At 47.2% G+C, this 13,499-nt stretch overlaps 1 protein-coding gene and 1 pseudogene across 1 annotated transcript; both read left to right on the forward strand.

Moving 5' to 3' along the window:
- The first annotated feature begins 294 nt into the window (after window positions 1-294).
- On the forward strand, window positions 295-7,576 carry LOC125519921 (uncharacterized). The gene is made up of 3 exons (XM_048684697.2): window positions 295-2,164; window positions 2,289-2,535; window positions 7,294-7,576. Exons 1-3 carry the CDS (start codon window positions 557-559, stop codon window positions 7,572-7,574), a joined length of 2,136 nt encoding a protein of 711 aa, XP_048540654.1. The 5' UTR covers window positions 295-556; the 3' UTR covers window positions 7,575-7,576.
- A 978-nt stretch (window positions 7,577-8,554) lies between these two features.
- On the forward strand, window positions 8,555-10,269 carry LOC147960544 (uncharacterized; annotated as a pseudogene).
- The last annotated feature ends 3,230 nt before the right edge of the window (window positions 10,270-13,499 follow it).

Genomic DNA, 13,499 nt, shown 5'->3' on the forward strand with positions numbered 1-13,499 from the left:
TTCAGAACTGTTCATGTTTTTCAAAAAAATCCTCATTTTCAAATTTATTGAAAAATTAAAAAATGCTTGGGATATTTAAAAAAAACACGTTTTTGAAACAAATTCGGAATTTCATTTTTTGGAAAACTCACAAATTCAACAAATATTCGCATTTTAGAAAATGTTTAAGAATTTCAAAAAATTGTTCAAAATTTAAAAAATGTTTCGCCTTTTTAAAATTAATTTCTAATATTTTAAAAAAACGTCTTCTCGAAAAATGTTCAGGATTTTTGAAAACAAATGTTCTCTACAGTGCCAAAGCCTACCGCTACTGGTTTTTTAAATGAAAACCAGAGGCGAGCGCTGTACGAGTGGGCCGGCTCATGTAAGAGGGCACCACGTGGGTTAGAATTGAGTCCTGCATAATCGGCCCGGCCCAATCAACCGGAGGTGGACGTTTTTGGTCTGCGACTGCGATGCGTGGATGCCCTAGGTCCTTCCGTCCTCCCCAACACTACCGGCCGCCGCCACCCTTCCCCATCCACTTCCGCCGGCGAGGAAAGCAACTTGCCTGACAATGCACGGCAAGCGTGACCGCCTCACAGACGAGAAGCAGGATATATGCGATCTGCTGGGTTACATCCATGATTTCTACAGGGAGGCGCTCGATCGGCTTCCGTTGGGGGCGATTCCCTCGCTGGCCCCGCGCCTCCTCAAGGCCGGCATGCCCATCGGCTTCCTCGACCCAGTCTCCAACATCATCGCCAACACCATCGCCTACACGCCTGGATCCGACCAGGAGGAGGAGGAGGCGCCGTCTTCGGAGTGGATCCTCTCCAAGATCATCACCGACACTAACGACGTATTCGCCTTCGAACTACCGCTTTCCCTGCACAAGTCTATGACCCTCGCGCGGCTGTCGCTGGACGGTCTTGTCAGCTTCCTCACCTCCCACTACCGCTACCTCGTCAGCAGGGAAGCCATGAGCTACCTGCTCCTGGCCAGGGCCGATCTTCTCACCGCCGTGCGCCTCATCGAGCGTGATCGTAACAAGAGGTGCAACTCCTTCAGTATTACCTCCCCTGCAGCCAAGGTCGCCCTGGAATGTGCCGCCGTGTCTGCCAGGCATCCTGAACCAGACGTCCTGGTGAAAGCGTCTCTGACTATGGCCTCTCGCCTGGCCGATGTCACCGCGGTTCTTGCTGGACAAGGCCCTCTCTCGCCTGCAACTATCAGGAGCATCGCCAAGCTGCTCAGGAGAGGGCCTACGATTATGGATGACCTCACCAACCTATCACTGGATCATCTTTGTGGTAAGAGGAAGAATAAGAGAAAGAGAAGTGAGCAGACAGCAGAAACCATAGAGGGGAGCAGGGCACAGAAAAAGCTTGGTCCTCAGTTGACATTCAGATACACACTGGCTCTGAAGCTTTTGCTCCTCGGCAAGATCCATGGGCACTACTTGCAGGCACTTGCCAAGCTGCCTCGGGATGGCTTGCGCAAGCTTCACCACTGCAGCCTCCTCAGGGGTGGATATTGCTATGGCCCCAAGGATCCTGTCTCCAACATTATCCTCAACACCATCTGGTATGGCTCCATGTTTCCCACGCCCCAAAAGTTTCAGCTACAGTTTAAGGTGGATCTGATATGCACAGACATGCTTGCACGCATTGAGTGCTGTTCTCTTTACGGCCTTGTTACCTTCCTTCGCACCTGTCTCCCCTCTATCTCGGAGCACGATGCAATCTGGTATCTGTTCAGGAGCGATGCTGATGTCCACAAGGCCATCCGTGAGGCAATGAAGCATGATCATTCTGTGTCTGGCAGTTACCAGGACGCCTATAGGCAAGCAGCGGTTGCTTCATGGCATGATGACCCTGATGCGCTGGTGAAATTTGCCATGTCTTCCTTGAACATGGAGTCCGCCCAGTTGTTAACTATATTGCAGGGCACACTCACCAACGGCAGAGTTGAATGCCTCACCATGGCTCTGCCACATCAATATTCACCTACCCAGTCCGAGGAGCAGGCTCAGCAAGTGACCCAGGCGACCTCAAACTCACATGTCTTGAGCAAAAACCAGAAAAGGTTCATTTCAGAGTTCCAGAAAAAATTCAGGTGCGACCAAAACTTCTTTGTCAGAAAGGTCAAGGCGGCATTGAGCGACTACTCCCAGCAAAAAGGGGTTGGTACATTTGCTTCTGTTTTTTGTTTTCTTCCTTGTGAATTCTAATGTGCATCAATTACTTTCATTTGGTCAAAACCTTTTCTCACATATTGGCTGCCCTCTTCTGCATTGTTACTTGTAGGTGCACTATAAACTTCATGTCATTTGCGGTGTGAATCCTAGTGTACCGGGCGGATCAAGTGCTGCTCTTTTTAAGAAGAGGTTCCCATTTGAGTACTTCCATATCAACTTCTTGGCAACAGCCAAACGACCAAATTCTGCAGTTGCAGCTCCAGAACTGTTCTTCGCTCAATGTAGCAATAGCGTCGAAGAGAGGCGGAAGAGACCATCCTGGTGCTCCCCTGTATCAGTAACTCGCATAGATAATGGTATGCTCTCAGCTCTCTCTTTTCATGCACACACTGGTATTTGGTGGCAATTTGAATGCGTCATTTTTGCCTGTATATTTAACAACTGTAAGACATAAGTTGGTCGAATCAGTTATGTTTGCACTACTAGCTGTATATCATTACTGCCATACAAATTGGATGATAGTTTTTTTTTCTCATATCACAAAGCTTGATTAGTAGGCGCAATCAAGCCCCTTATATAAATGAATTAAATGATGTTTTCTGAAAACTGGAAGGAAAAATTTATCACAGCCGAATAGCCAAAATGCGTCCGTGAAATTTCTTAACATTTCTGTTAATGCATTTATGTGGAGCCGCACTATAAGAAAAAACAGTACACGTCGCTGGCAAATTGGCAAAGCAACCATGTCGTCGGTGTACCCTCACTTGCAGCCATGGACGGATGCGGCCATGATTAATTATGCGCCAGCGCCGGCCCCTTGCGCATGATGGCGGTGGAGAACTAAGCTATGGAGCCACGTGAGTTGCCAAATGTCTTAGTAGACGGACATACTCGCCATGCATGTGCGCTAGTGTCAGCACTGACCATCTCGTAGTTTAGACCCCGAACAATATATGTTCTCTAGTTCTCCTTATTAGTTCCCAGTGAAAGAAATCAGTGTTGAAGAGAAAACTACTGACGGTTTGAAGAAAACGCAGTTGCCTATGTATCAACAGTGTTGATGTATGGCTCCTTTAACTTCCATATTATTACAGAAGATGGCTCTTGGTTTGAACTCCCCTTGGCAATTTATGATCCAAGGCCTTAGATTGATGACCAACTCAATCTGATGGCTGTTATTTTAAAGTTGACGTCGCTTAATATGGATGCTGCATTAGAGTAATAAAGAAAGATAGGGCTTAGAAGACCTGGCCAAATAGAATTGCATTTTCCTTTTTTGTTTCCCTCTACACATAGGAATTGTCATGGTTTATCTGCACATTATTTGAGATGTAATATTGCTTTGTTTAAGTACTCCCTCTGTTTCTCTTTACTCTGTGTATAAAATTTGTTTGAAGTCAAGCTACACAAAGTTTGACCAAATTTGTATAAAAAAATATGAACATCTACAATACTAAAACTATATAGTATAAAAATACATTTCATGGTGCATATGATAATACTGATTTCTTAGTGTGAATGTTGATATTTTTTTTAATATAAAGTTAGTCAAACTTTACAAAGCTTGACTTTGACCAAATTTTATATGCAGACTAAAAAGAAACGGAGGGAGTATATGATAGGTATTTTTTTAAGACGCATAATGATATGAAGTAACTTCCAGATAATTAGAACATTGATAATTTACAGTAATGTTCTAATATGATTGTAAGAGATACGATCGAAGTATTCAAACTCTAGTTGAGTTGTTAGTTTGTTAGTTTGTCACATTAAACAACAAGAACAACAACAAAGCCTTTAGTCCCAAACAAGTTGGGGTAGGCTAGAGGTGAAACCCATAAGATCTCACAACCAACTCATGGCTCTGGCACATGGATAGCAAGCTTCCATGCACCCTTGTCCATAGCTAGCTCTTTGGTGATATTCCAATCCATCAGGTCTCTCTTAACGAACTCCTCCCATGTCAAATTCGGTCTACCCCATCCTCTCTTGACATTCTCTGCACGCTTTAGCCGTCCGCTATGCACTGGAGCTTCTGGAGGCCTGCGCTGAATATGCCCAAACCATCTCAGAGGATGTTGGACAAGCTTCTCTTCAATTGGTGGTACCCCAACTCTATCTCGTATATCATCATTCCGGACTCGATCCTTCCTCGTGTGGCCACACATCCATCTCAACATACGCATCTCCGCCACACCTAACTGTTGAACATGTCACCTTTTAGTCGGCCAACACTCAGCGCCATACAACATTGCGGGTCGAACCGCCGTCCTATAGAACTTGCCTTTTAGCTTTTGTGGCACTCTCTTGTCATAGAGAATGCCAGAAGCTTGGCGCCACTTCATCCATCCGGCTATGATTCGATGGTTCACATCTTCATCAATATCCCCATCCTCCTGTAGCATTGACCCCAAATACCAAAAGGTGGCCTTCTGAGGTACCACCTGGCCATCAAGGCTAACCTCCTCCTCACACCTAGTAGTACTGAAACCGCACATCATGTACTCGGTTTTAGTTCTACTAAGCCTAAACCCTTTCTATTCCAAGGTTTGTCTCCATAACTCTAACTTCCTATTTAACCCCCGTTCGACTATCGTCAACTAGCACCACATCATCCGCAAAGAGCATACACCATGGGATATCTCCTTGTATATCCCTTGTGACCTCATCCATCACCAATGCAAAAAGATATGGGCTCAAAGCTGACCCCTGATGCAGTCCTATCTTAATCGGGAAGTCATCAGTGTCAACATCACTTGTTCGAACACTTGTCACAACATTATCGTACATGTCCTTGATGAGGGTAATGTACTTTCCTGGGACTTTGTGTTTCTCCAAGGCCCATCGCATGACATTCCGCGATATCTTATCGTAGGCCTTCTCCAAGTCAATGAACACCATATGCAAGTCCTTTTGCTCCCTATATCTCTCCATAAGTTGTCGTATCAAGAAAATGGCTTCCATTGTTGACCTCCCAGGCATGAAACCAAACTGATTTTTGGTCACGCTTGTCATTCTTCTTAAGCGGTGCTCAATGACTCTCTCCCATAGCTTCATTGTATGGCTCATCAGCTTAATTCCGCGGTAATTAGTACAACTCTGAACATCCCCCCTGTTCTTGAAGATTGGTACTAATATACTTCGTCTCCATTCTTCTGGCATCTTGTTTGCCCGAAAAATGAGGTTGAAAAGCTTGGTTAGCCATACTATCGCTATGTCCCCGAGACCTTTCCACACCTCAATGGGGATACAATCAGGGCCCATCGCCTTGCCTCCTTTCATTCTTTTTAAAGCTTCCTTGACCTTAGACTCCTGGATTCGCCGCACAAAACGCATGCTGGTCTTATCAAAGGAGTCGTCCAGTTCAATGGTAGAACTCTCATTCTCCCCATTGAATAGCTTGTCGAAGTACTCCCGCCATCTATGCTTAATCTCCTCGTCCTTCACCAAGAGTTGGCCTGCTCCGTCCTTGATGCATTTGACTTGGCCAATATCCCTCGTCTTCCTCTCTTGGATCTTGGCCATCTTATAGATGTCCCTTTCGCCTTCCTTCGTGCCTAACCGTTGGTAGAGATCCTCATATGCCCGACCCCTTGCTTCACCAACAGCTCGCTTTGCGGCCTTCTTCGCCATCTTGTACTTCTCTATGTTGTCTGCACTCCTATCCAGGTATAGGCGTCTAAAGCAATCTTTCTTCTCTTTAATCGCCTTCTGGGTATCATCATTCCACCACCAGGTATCCTTATCTTCGCTTCTCCTTCCCCTGGACACTCCAAACTCCTCTGAGTCCACCTTACGAATGCAAGTCGCCATCTTCATCCACACATTGTCCGCATCCCCTCCTTCCTCCCAAGGACCCTCCTTAATGACCCTCTCCTTGAACGCCTGAGCTACCTCCCCCTTGAGCTTCCACCACTTCGTTCTAGCGACTTTGGCACGCTTATCCCGCTGGACACGAATCCGAAAGCGGAAGTCAGCAACCACCAACTTATGCTGGGGTACAACACTCTCTCCAGGTATCACCTTACAGTCTAGGCATGCATGCCTATCTTCTCTTCTCGAGAGGATGAAATCAATCTGGCTAGAGTGTTGGCCACTACTAAAAGTCACCAGATGTGATTCTCTCTTTCTAAAGAGGGTGTTAGCTACAATCATGTTGTAGGCTAGAGCAAAGCTTAAGACATCTTCTCCTTCTTGATTCCTGTGTTACCTTCAAAACCTGTGTTAGATGTACCCACGTGGCCATTGAGGTCTCCTTCTATGAAGAGCTTCTCACCAATCGGTACACTCATAACCATGTCTTCCAGGCCTTCCCAGAACTCCCTCTTGGTGTTCTCGTTGTGGCCTACTTGCGGGGCATACATGCTGATAACATTGAGAACCAAGTCCTCAACTACTAGTTTGACCCAGATAATCCGGTCCCCACGTCTCTTGACGTCTATCACTCCATACTTGAGGCTCTTGTTGATCAAGATACCTATGCCATTTCTGTTTGCAGCCGTCCCCGTGTACCACAACTTGAAGCCGGTATCCTCCACCTCCTTCGCCTACTGTCCTCTCCATTTGGTTTCTTGGACACAAAGGATATCAACACCTCTCCTCACTGCTGCATCAACTAGCTACCGAAGCTTCCCTGTCAGAGACCCTACATTCCAGCTACCTAAGCGAATCCTCCTAGGCTTGGGTAGCTTCCTTACCCTTCGCACTCGTCGAGTCAAATGCGAAGACCCTTGCTTATTTTCCACTACATCCGGGCGCCGATGTAGCGCGCCACTAAGGATGCGACGACCCGATCCTCTCTCACTGTTAGTTTGTAACATTGCCTTTATTTATTCATATACAACTAGAAAATTAGGCATGTTTTTCTCATGTCACTAGAAGTATCAGCAAATGCATGAGTTTATAAGTTGGTATTGAGAATGATAGCAAATATATGTTATGACGTGAGTCACGTGACAGTGTGGTATTCAGTTTTCGTATACAAGTACATATCATGGAATTTGTATTATAAATAATGAAAAATGCCAAGTCAGGACATATGGTAGTATCTGGATGTGTGCTCTGTTATATGTTTTCTTAATATAATCTAATTCCTTCGTTTATTTTGATGCAAGTTCGTTGCTTCTCTTGTGAGTTTAATGGGGCAAAGATTGTGCATCCATATGATGATTCATATTGTGGGCGCTATGAAGATTTCAATATTATAGCTCAGGGAAAACATGGCACTCCGAATGATCTTCTTATCAGCTCCTGCCATTATCATTCTGACATGATGGCCACAATGACAGAAGATTTTATCTATTTTGATCCCAACATGGACTCAGAGTTTGCAAAGATGAATCCTATTTCTAATGTGACTATGGAGTTGAAAAGATTTAAGGGTAGAATCTTCTGATATGATTATGGCTTATATGATACCCCCTCCCCCCTCCTCGAAATTCTTGTCTTAGATTTGTCTAGGTACGGATGTACCTAATACTAAAACATGACTTGATACATCTGTATTTAGACAAATCTAAAACAAGAATTTTGGGACGGAGGGAGTAGAACATAACATATTAGCGGAAAGTCAATTTGGCTCTTGGGGCCAAAAAAAATTCTTGAAATGAAAAGAAATCTAAGAAAAAATTTGTTTGTGTACTTAGTCACATCCAAATACTACCTGCAAATTTTGAGGCAAAAAGATTAAATATTTTGGCTTGTAAAAGAAACAAATCGAACACTAAAAGTTACCCCAAAATGTCATCCCAAATTTGTTTTGTTTTTTTGCTGACAAGACACCGCAGCTCTGTTTCGCATGAAAATTGTCATGCATGTTTGCGACACTAATACAATCATCAACAAAAAATTTCAGATTTTTTTGAAAACATTTAATATTTTTTCGCATTACCGTTCATCTGGTAGCAAATGCTTCTGAAAGTCAAAACGCCAGCCCAACATATTAGCTCTTGTTAAGAATCAAACGACGTGTCCCTACTGAACCGTCACAGCGAGCCGTCATTAGGATTAGCGTAAATATAGTTATTAGTGTCCAAAGCGTCGTACGAACACGATCGTCAGTATGGACGCACGCCTTCTCGATGCCGGATAGGCACATCCTGTAGCAGGCGCCTCAAATTGAGGCGCTAATCCTTGTATATGAAGGGCTTTGCCCAACTATCAACGACACTAGTTTTCCTATCAAATTCTTACACGTTATCAGCCACGTTAGCCTCTACCAACAGAGCATGAAAAGGACGAGAGAGAAGGTAAGATGGCAGGGATGAACCTGCACAACATTGCCTCTGCACTTATTCGTTTCATCTGATGGGAAATCCATCGATCTGCGAGACGACACAGGGCTGGAGTTTATCACCCTTGGGGCCAGAAGCAACGGCCGCCGTGGTGGTGGTGGTGGTCAGGATTACCCTGGCCCTACTGCGGCAGATCAGGCAGGACCAAGCAACCCCGCCCGCGGCCGTCCACCATGCCTACCAGGCACCTCCGATGTCGGCCTTCGTCGCCCTACCAATGGACTGGGCTCCCGCCGAGGCAGCAGCCCCGAGGAGGACTTCTTTGACGCCGCCAAGGCCCCGCCACCGCCGGGGATCTTCTTCGGCAACGGCATGGACGCAAGCGTGTCCTTCTGTCCGGTGCACGGATACGGACCTTGCCCTACCCGCGATTTCTGCCCCGTGCACGGGTACGAGCCGTGCCCTCCATCGTCGACAACTCCACCACTAGAATCGGAGGTCATCGACGAGCCGCTCGCCTACCCGGACCTCCCAACGCCGACGCCCGCCGATGAAGATGAGGAGCACTTCGCCCCTCGAGGCTATGGCCATGTGTCTGCCATGATGGAGTGGGAGGTGACGCCGAACGAAGAGGAGGAGCAATGGCTCAACTCCGTTGTGAAGCAGGAGCCAACCTCACTGGCGGAGACCGACGAACCCGGCGCCACCATCCCCGACCTCAACACTGCCACCAGCGTGAAGATCGAGAACGCGACATCGTCTTCCACAGCCCTAGCATCTTCGCCGTCCCCGGCAAGCCCGCGAACGCCTCCACCGGCGGCTTGCCGGATCCTCCGCCGTTTCGCGGCGGCGTTGGAGCAGCATCGCCCCGGCCTCCGCTCCGGCTCCTGGCCCCCTGCAGGCCTCCACCTCCTCGGCTATGCTGCGGGGGGGGGGGGGGGGGGGGGGGGAGTCGTCCTCCTCCTGAAGACCGCCGGCGCTGGGCGCCATCGGCGGCGGCCGGCGGGATCCCGTAGGGGTGGCGGTTGGAATGGGGGGAATTGACCCCAATCGCCCCACCTCCGAGTCCCCCTTATCCGCTCCTTCAGTGCCGCTGCCATGGGCCTGGGCCCAAAGGCCTCGTGGGCTGTGGCCCACGTTGCAACGACCAGCAAGAAAAGAAAACCACCAACAGGTGATAGGCTAGATTGTAGAAAAATCCTCATATTATCGGAATTTCGCGCAGTAGTCCAACTACTAGTACTAATTTAGTGCCTGTCATGTTTTAGCCCCAATAAATTTGGGAATTCGCAGATAGGTTCAACTATTAGTGCTGTAATTAAGTACTTGCCATGTTTTAGACCCTGTATCTCGATGTGATTATATATTGTACTCAATTAAATTGTGTATTAATGTTTAGACCATATTATGTCTATAAATCATTATATGTTCAATGTGTTTGCAATTCGCAATCCCTATAACATGTACAAATGGTACAATAATATTATTTTGCAATTGGAAATCATTTATTTTTGCAACTCAGATATTAATTCGCCATCAACTAAGTCCAAAAAATGCCTATGTAGCACAAAATAGACTTAATTTGAATAGAATTAATATGGAAAAAAATTATAAACTAAATAAAGTTCAAGTCTTTACTTGAATTCACAACAATTGCAAAATTTATTACAATGTGACCATGATGATTTTAATTTACATACAAGTAAATTGATCAAATAGCTGGTTCTCAATCTTGTAGGACAAAATGACCGTCAAATAATTTGAAGAGCTTGCGCGCTCGACGGACACAACTATCCTACATGGGCTATGGATGTTAAAATCAGTCTTTCATTCCATGGAATTGTAGCTGCACTCATACCTCTTGCAGACCCTCCCCAAGAGGGAATTGCACAATTAACTAAACAACAACAATATGCTACTTTACACATAATAAGGCACCAACTCCGGCCATCTCCGGCCATCTCTGCTCGTGTCGATGATTTCGTTCAACGCGCGACGTCGCGCCCGATTCGTTAGGTAGCAGCGGCCGCTCAAATCGTTGCCAGAGATGCCCCATTGGTCCTCATCGTCGTCCTCTGTACTCGCAAGCCGCACGCCGGCGTCCCGCACTCGTCCGCCCCCCCGCACGCCCGTGCTCACGCACTCGCCCGCGCCGGCTCGCCCCGCGTGCACGTGGGCCTGCTCACCGCTCCCGCTCGGCCACGCCCACCGCCCCCGCAGGCCTCTGGCCGCGCGCGCGTGCCCGAGCCCACGCCGCCGCTCGCGCTTGCACGCCTGCTGCGCTGCCCTCTGCCCACGCTTCGCGCCGCTGCTGCCGACTGTCTGCTGCTTGCGCGTTGCTGTTGTTGCGTTGCTGCTGCTGCTTTGCTTGCTGAAGCCTGCTAGCCGCTGCATTCTGCTGCTGCTCTGCTACAGTAATGTTCAGTTACTGTAGCAGTAGCTAGCTTTTGTATTTCTACAATGAGTAGCCCTCTAGACAGCCCATAAACAATAGCTAATCAAGTGCTAACATGAGTAGAAATAATATGTGAAGGAAGTACACTTGACAAACTTCATTTTACCCCACTGGTCCGAATCCATTTGATGCGCGGATTATATCCTATGAAATTCACAAAATGCTAAGGTTTGTTAGCTGAAAAACTGATAAACAACTTTATTTTCATAGCTACTTTAGAGCTGTTGATGGTCAAGTAAATGGACTCTAATATGGAGTAAAGTGTTACTAACATGTAGATCGCAGAAAAATGCTCACAATTGATATAAGGCATAAAGTTATAGGATGTACAGAACAATAGCTAAAGCCTTCGGAAAACAGCTAAGTGATGTTTAAAAACTGGGCAGTTCTCAGACTTAGCAGAATTTCAGAGAGTTACCGGATATTGCTTAAACTTCGGAAATTCTTAGTAATTCATCCGTAGCTCGGATGGAAAAACTTTGTACATGAAAGTTGCTCAGAACGACGAGACGAATCCGGATATGCAGCCCGTTCGTCCGCCACACATCCCTAACCTATCGAACTCGCAACTTTTCCCCTCCGGTTCATCTGTCCGAAAACGCGAAACATCGGGAATACTTCCCGGATGTTTCCCCCTTTGCCGGTATCGCCTATCCCTACGTTAGGTCACCCCTAGCACAACGTATTGCCGCGTCTTGCTTTGTGTACATTGATTGCTCTGTTATTTATTGTGTTCCCCCTCCGTTACTTCTTTCTGGTAGACTCCGAGACTGCTGCCGATGTCCGTGTGTTCGACTACATTGAAGATGACCCCTCCTTCTTGCCAAAGCAACCAGGCAAGCCCCCCCTGATCACCAGATATCGCCTACTCTCCTCTATACTGCTTGCATTAGAGTAGTGTAGCATGTTACTGCTTTCCGTTAATCCTATCCTGATGCATAGCCTGTCATTGTTGCTACAACTGTTGTTACCTTTACCTGCAATCCTAATGCTTAGTATAGGATGCCAGTTTATCATCAGTGGCCCTTCATTTTTGTCCGTCTGCCATGCTATACTATCGGGCCGTGATCACTCGGGAGGTGATCACGGGTATATACTATATACTTTATATATGATACTTGAGGTGACTAAAGACGGGTCGGCTCGTAGGAGTACCCGCGAGTGATCCACGGATTGGGTCCGAAAGGACGTTTGTCCCGACGGCCCTCTGAGTGGATCTTTGTGGCGAAGCGATAGGGCAGGTTGAGACCACCTAGGAGAGAGGTGGGCCTGGCCCTGGTCGGTGTTCGCGGTTATTTCAAAATAACACATTTAACAAGATCTTGGTATTTGATCTGAGTCTGGCTACTGGCCTATACGCACTAACCATCTACGCGGGGACAGTTATGGGCACTTGACGTCGTGGTATCAACCGAAGCCTTCGTGACGTTAGCGACTGAGCGGCGCGCGCCGGATTGGACTGGAACGCCTGCTAGGCTAGGTCTGCTTCCGGCCGCGTTCGCAACGTGCAGGTGTGCAAAGGGCGATGGGCCCAGACCCCTGCGCCATAGGATTTAGACCGGCGTGCTGACCTCTCTATTGTGTCTAGGTAGGGCTGCGACGTGTTGATCTTCCGAGGCCGGGCATGACCCAGGAAAGTGTGTCCGGCCAAATGGGATCGAGCGTGTTGGGTTATGTGGTGCATCCCTGCAGGGAAGTTAATCTATTCGAATAGCCGTGATCTTCGGTAACAGGACGACTTGGAGTTGTACCTTGACCTTATGACAACTAGAACCGGATACTTAATAAAACACACCCTTCCAAGTGCCAGATACAACCGGTGATCGCTCTCTCACAGGGCGACGAAGGAAGGATCATCGGTTAGGATTATGCTATATGATGCTACTTGGTGAACTTACCATCTACTCTCTTCTCCTGCTGCAAGATGGAGGTTACCAGAAGCGCAGTCTTCGATAGGACTAGCTATCCCCCTCTTATTCCGGCATTCTGCAGTTCAGTCCACATATGATAGCCTTTTCCAATTGATACCAATGCATACATATGTAGTGTAGCTCCTTGCTTGCGAGTACTTTGGATGAGTACTCACGGTTGCTTTGCTCCCCCTTTTCCCCCTTTCTATACTTGATTGCTGCGACCAGACGTTGGAGCCCAGGAGCCAGACGCCACTGTCGATGATGACTACTACTACTCGGGAGGTGCCTACTACTACGTGCAGCCCGCTGACGACGACCAGGAGTAGCTTAGGAGGATCCAGGCAAGAGGCCTTGCCTTTTCGATCGTTGCTACTTTTGTGCTAGCCTTCTTAAGGCAAACTTGTTTAACTTATGTCTGTACTCAGATATTGTTGCTTCCGCTGACTCGTCTATGATCGAGCTCTTGTATTCGAGCCTTCGAGGCCCCTGGCTTGTACTATGATGCTTGTATGACTTTTTTTGTAGAGTTGTGTTGTGATATCTTCCCGTGAGTCCCTGATCTTGATCGTACACATTTGCGTGTATGATTAGTGTACGATTGAATCGGGGGCGTCACATGCTCCTCCAGGCTGAGAAACACGATGAACTTCTGCTAAAGAATAGTAATCAACGCCCAATTGGGGCCGCTCCTCCGCCCCGAAGTACATGCAATTTTTCAG

Source organism: Triticum urartu, chromosome 7A, assembly GCF_056163025.1.
Source record: "Triticum urartu cultivar PI428250 chromosome 7A, HENAU_Tu73, whole genome shotgun sequence".
Taxonomy (NCBI): Eukaryota; Viridiplantae; Streptophyta; class Magnoliopsida; order Poales; family Poaceae; genus Triticum; species Triticum urartu.